Below are 1,630 nucleotides of genomic sequence, written 5' to 3' on the forward strand. Positions count from 1 at the left end.
CGCTGCTGCTGTCCGCAGCCTTCGGGTCTTGGCCCTTGTCGGTCGACGGACTGCTGCTGCTCGGCTGGCTGCTGCCTGTGGCTTCCGTGGCACTCGTGGAAGTAGAGGTGGAAGATGTCTGCGATTGCACGGCATCACCTTGTTCGACTGTAGCCGGAGCAGGACTTTCAACAGACTCCCCATTGGGGTGATCGGCAGCAGCACTCTCAGCCTCAGGTGTGTTTCCTGCAGGTGATGAGACAACAGAGCCATTGGCATTATTCTTCGCACCGGTAGGGTTATCATCTCCCCCATTTATGTCAGGTGCTTGGGGAGTTTTTGCTTGGGGAGTTTTTGCTTGGGGAGTTTTTGCTTGGGGAGTTTTTGCTTGGGGCTCACCCTTTAGTTTGTCTGGCTTGTTGATTATCTGGATTTTGCTCTCCTTGCATTTCTCGCCAGATTCCTTGGGTTCACCATTCTTGCAACGACCCTCTGCGTCGCCGTCGTCACCAGGGTCAGGGGCATCACCTTTCTTTGATAGGGCGCTCTGCGCTTCCCTTTCCGTTTCGGTGGGGCTTACGTCGGGACCTCCTGCCTTCAGCGTGCCAGGAACAGGTTTCACAGGCTGGCCGCTCTCCTGCTGTTGATGTTGTGATAACGCAGCAGCAGCAGCAGCAGCAGGGCAATCGGTAGACCTACCCAAATCAGTCGGGCAGGGCACAACAGACTTATTCTCCAACTGACCGGCTTGTCCCTCATTGCCGTTTTGTCCGCTTACTTCACTACGCTTTGAGCCATTAGGCCCTGCAGGCCCTGTTGGCCCGTGAGCACCAGTATCAGCTTTGGCAGTGCGGACGCCATCCTTCCCAACCTCAGGCGTCTTGGCCTTACACGCCTCTTTGCTTTTAGACTTGTCGTCAGACCCGCTGCACAACGAAACCGCGACCGGCTCCTGTAGTCGGCCCTCCACGGTACTGGAAACAGCGGTACTCTGTCCGTTTTCTTCACCCTTAATCTTTTTCTCGGATTGTTGGCAAGCATTGGCACCCTCTCCTCTCCCATCAGACGGAGTGCAAGTAACCTTGGGCAGGGTTCTCCTATCTTCACGCTCCGTTTCCCCTTCGCAAGTCGAGTTCTCTTCACCATTAGCGTTCAGGCAGGAACGCGGAGGGCTCCTCATTTCCAGTGATCCAGCATCGCCAGAAGATCCCTTAGGTCCACCAGGCCCAGGAGACTCAGGATCTTCGGAAGGCGGACACTCTTGTGTGCCTTCAGCCTTGCAAGGACCACGCTCAGCACCCGCCGCAGCGCACCCGCAGCCACACCACACAAGGAGCACACACACAAACAACACGCAGCGCAGTGCCTTCATCGCAATGTGAATAGCCTGTAAAGAAAAGAGAGGCGGAAAACCAAAAGAAACTGCCAAACAGCACCACACGAGCCACTCACTAACATCATCCCCACGCAACACTCCGCCCCTACAAAGAAACAGTCGAAAAATAGATGCCCCACTACGACAAGCCCAAGCGTGGCAGGGCTGCGGTGTGTTGTGCCCACAGGAGCACTCCCCAGCAGCAAAGCAACAAGAAGAAAACCAGATGTATCAACCCCCCGAATGTGTGTCCCTGCCCCACACCCAACACACAGC

General features: G+C 55.8%; 1 protein-coding gene across 1 annotated transcript; it reads right to left on the reverse strand.

Annotated features, from left to right (window-relative positions):
* On the reverse strand, positions 1–1,351 carry DQ04_19531000 (hypothetical protein; the record flags this gene model as incomplete). The annotated part of the gene is made up of 1 exon (XM_009317830.1): positions 1–1,351. A coding segment is annotated over one exon (1,351 nt), but the record flags the coding sequence as incomplete, so codon positions are not given.
* Between the last annotated feature and the right edge of the window lie 279 nt (positions 1,352–1,630).

Source organism: Trypanosoma grayi (genome assembly GCF_000691245.1).
Source record: "Trypanosoma grayi strain ANR4 Tgr_1953_V1, whole genome shotgun sequence".
In the NCBI taxonomy this organism is placed as follows: domain Eukaryota; phylum Euglenozoa; class Kinetoplastea; order Trypanosomatida; family Trypanosomatidae; genus Trypanosoma; species Trypanosoma grayi.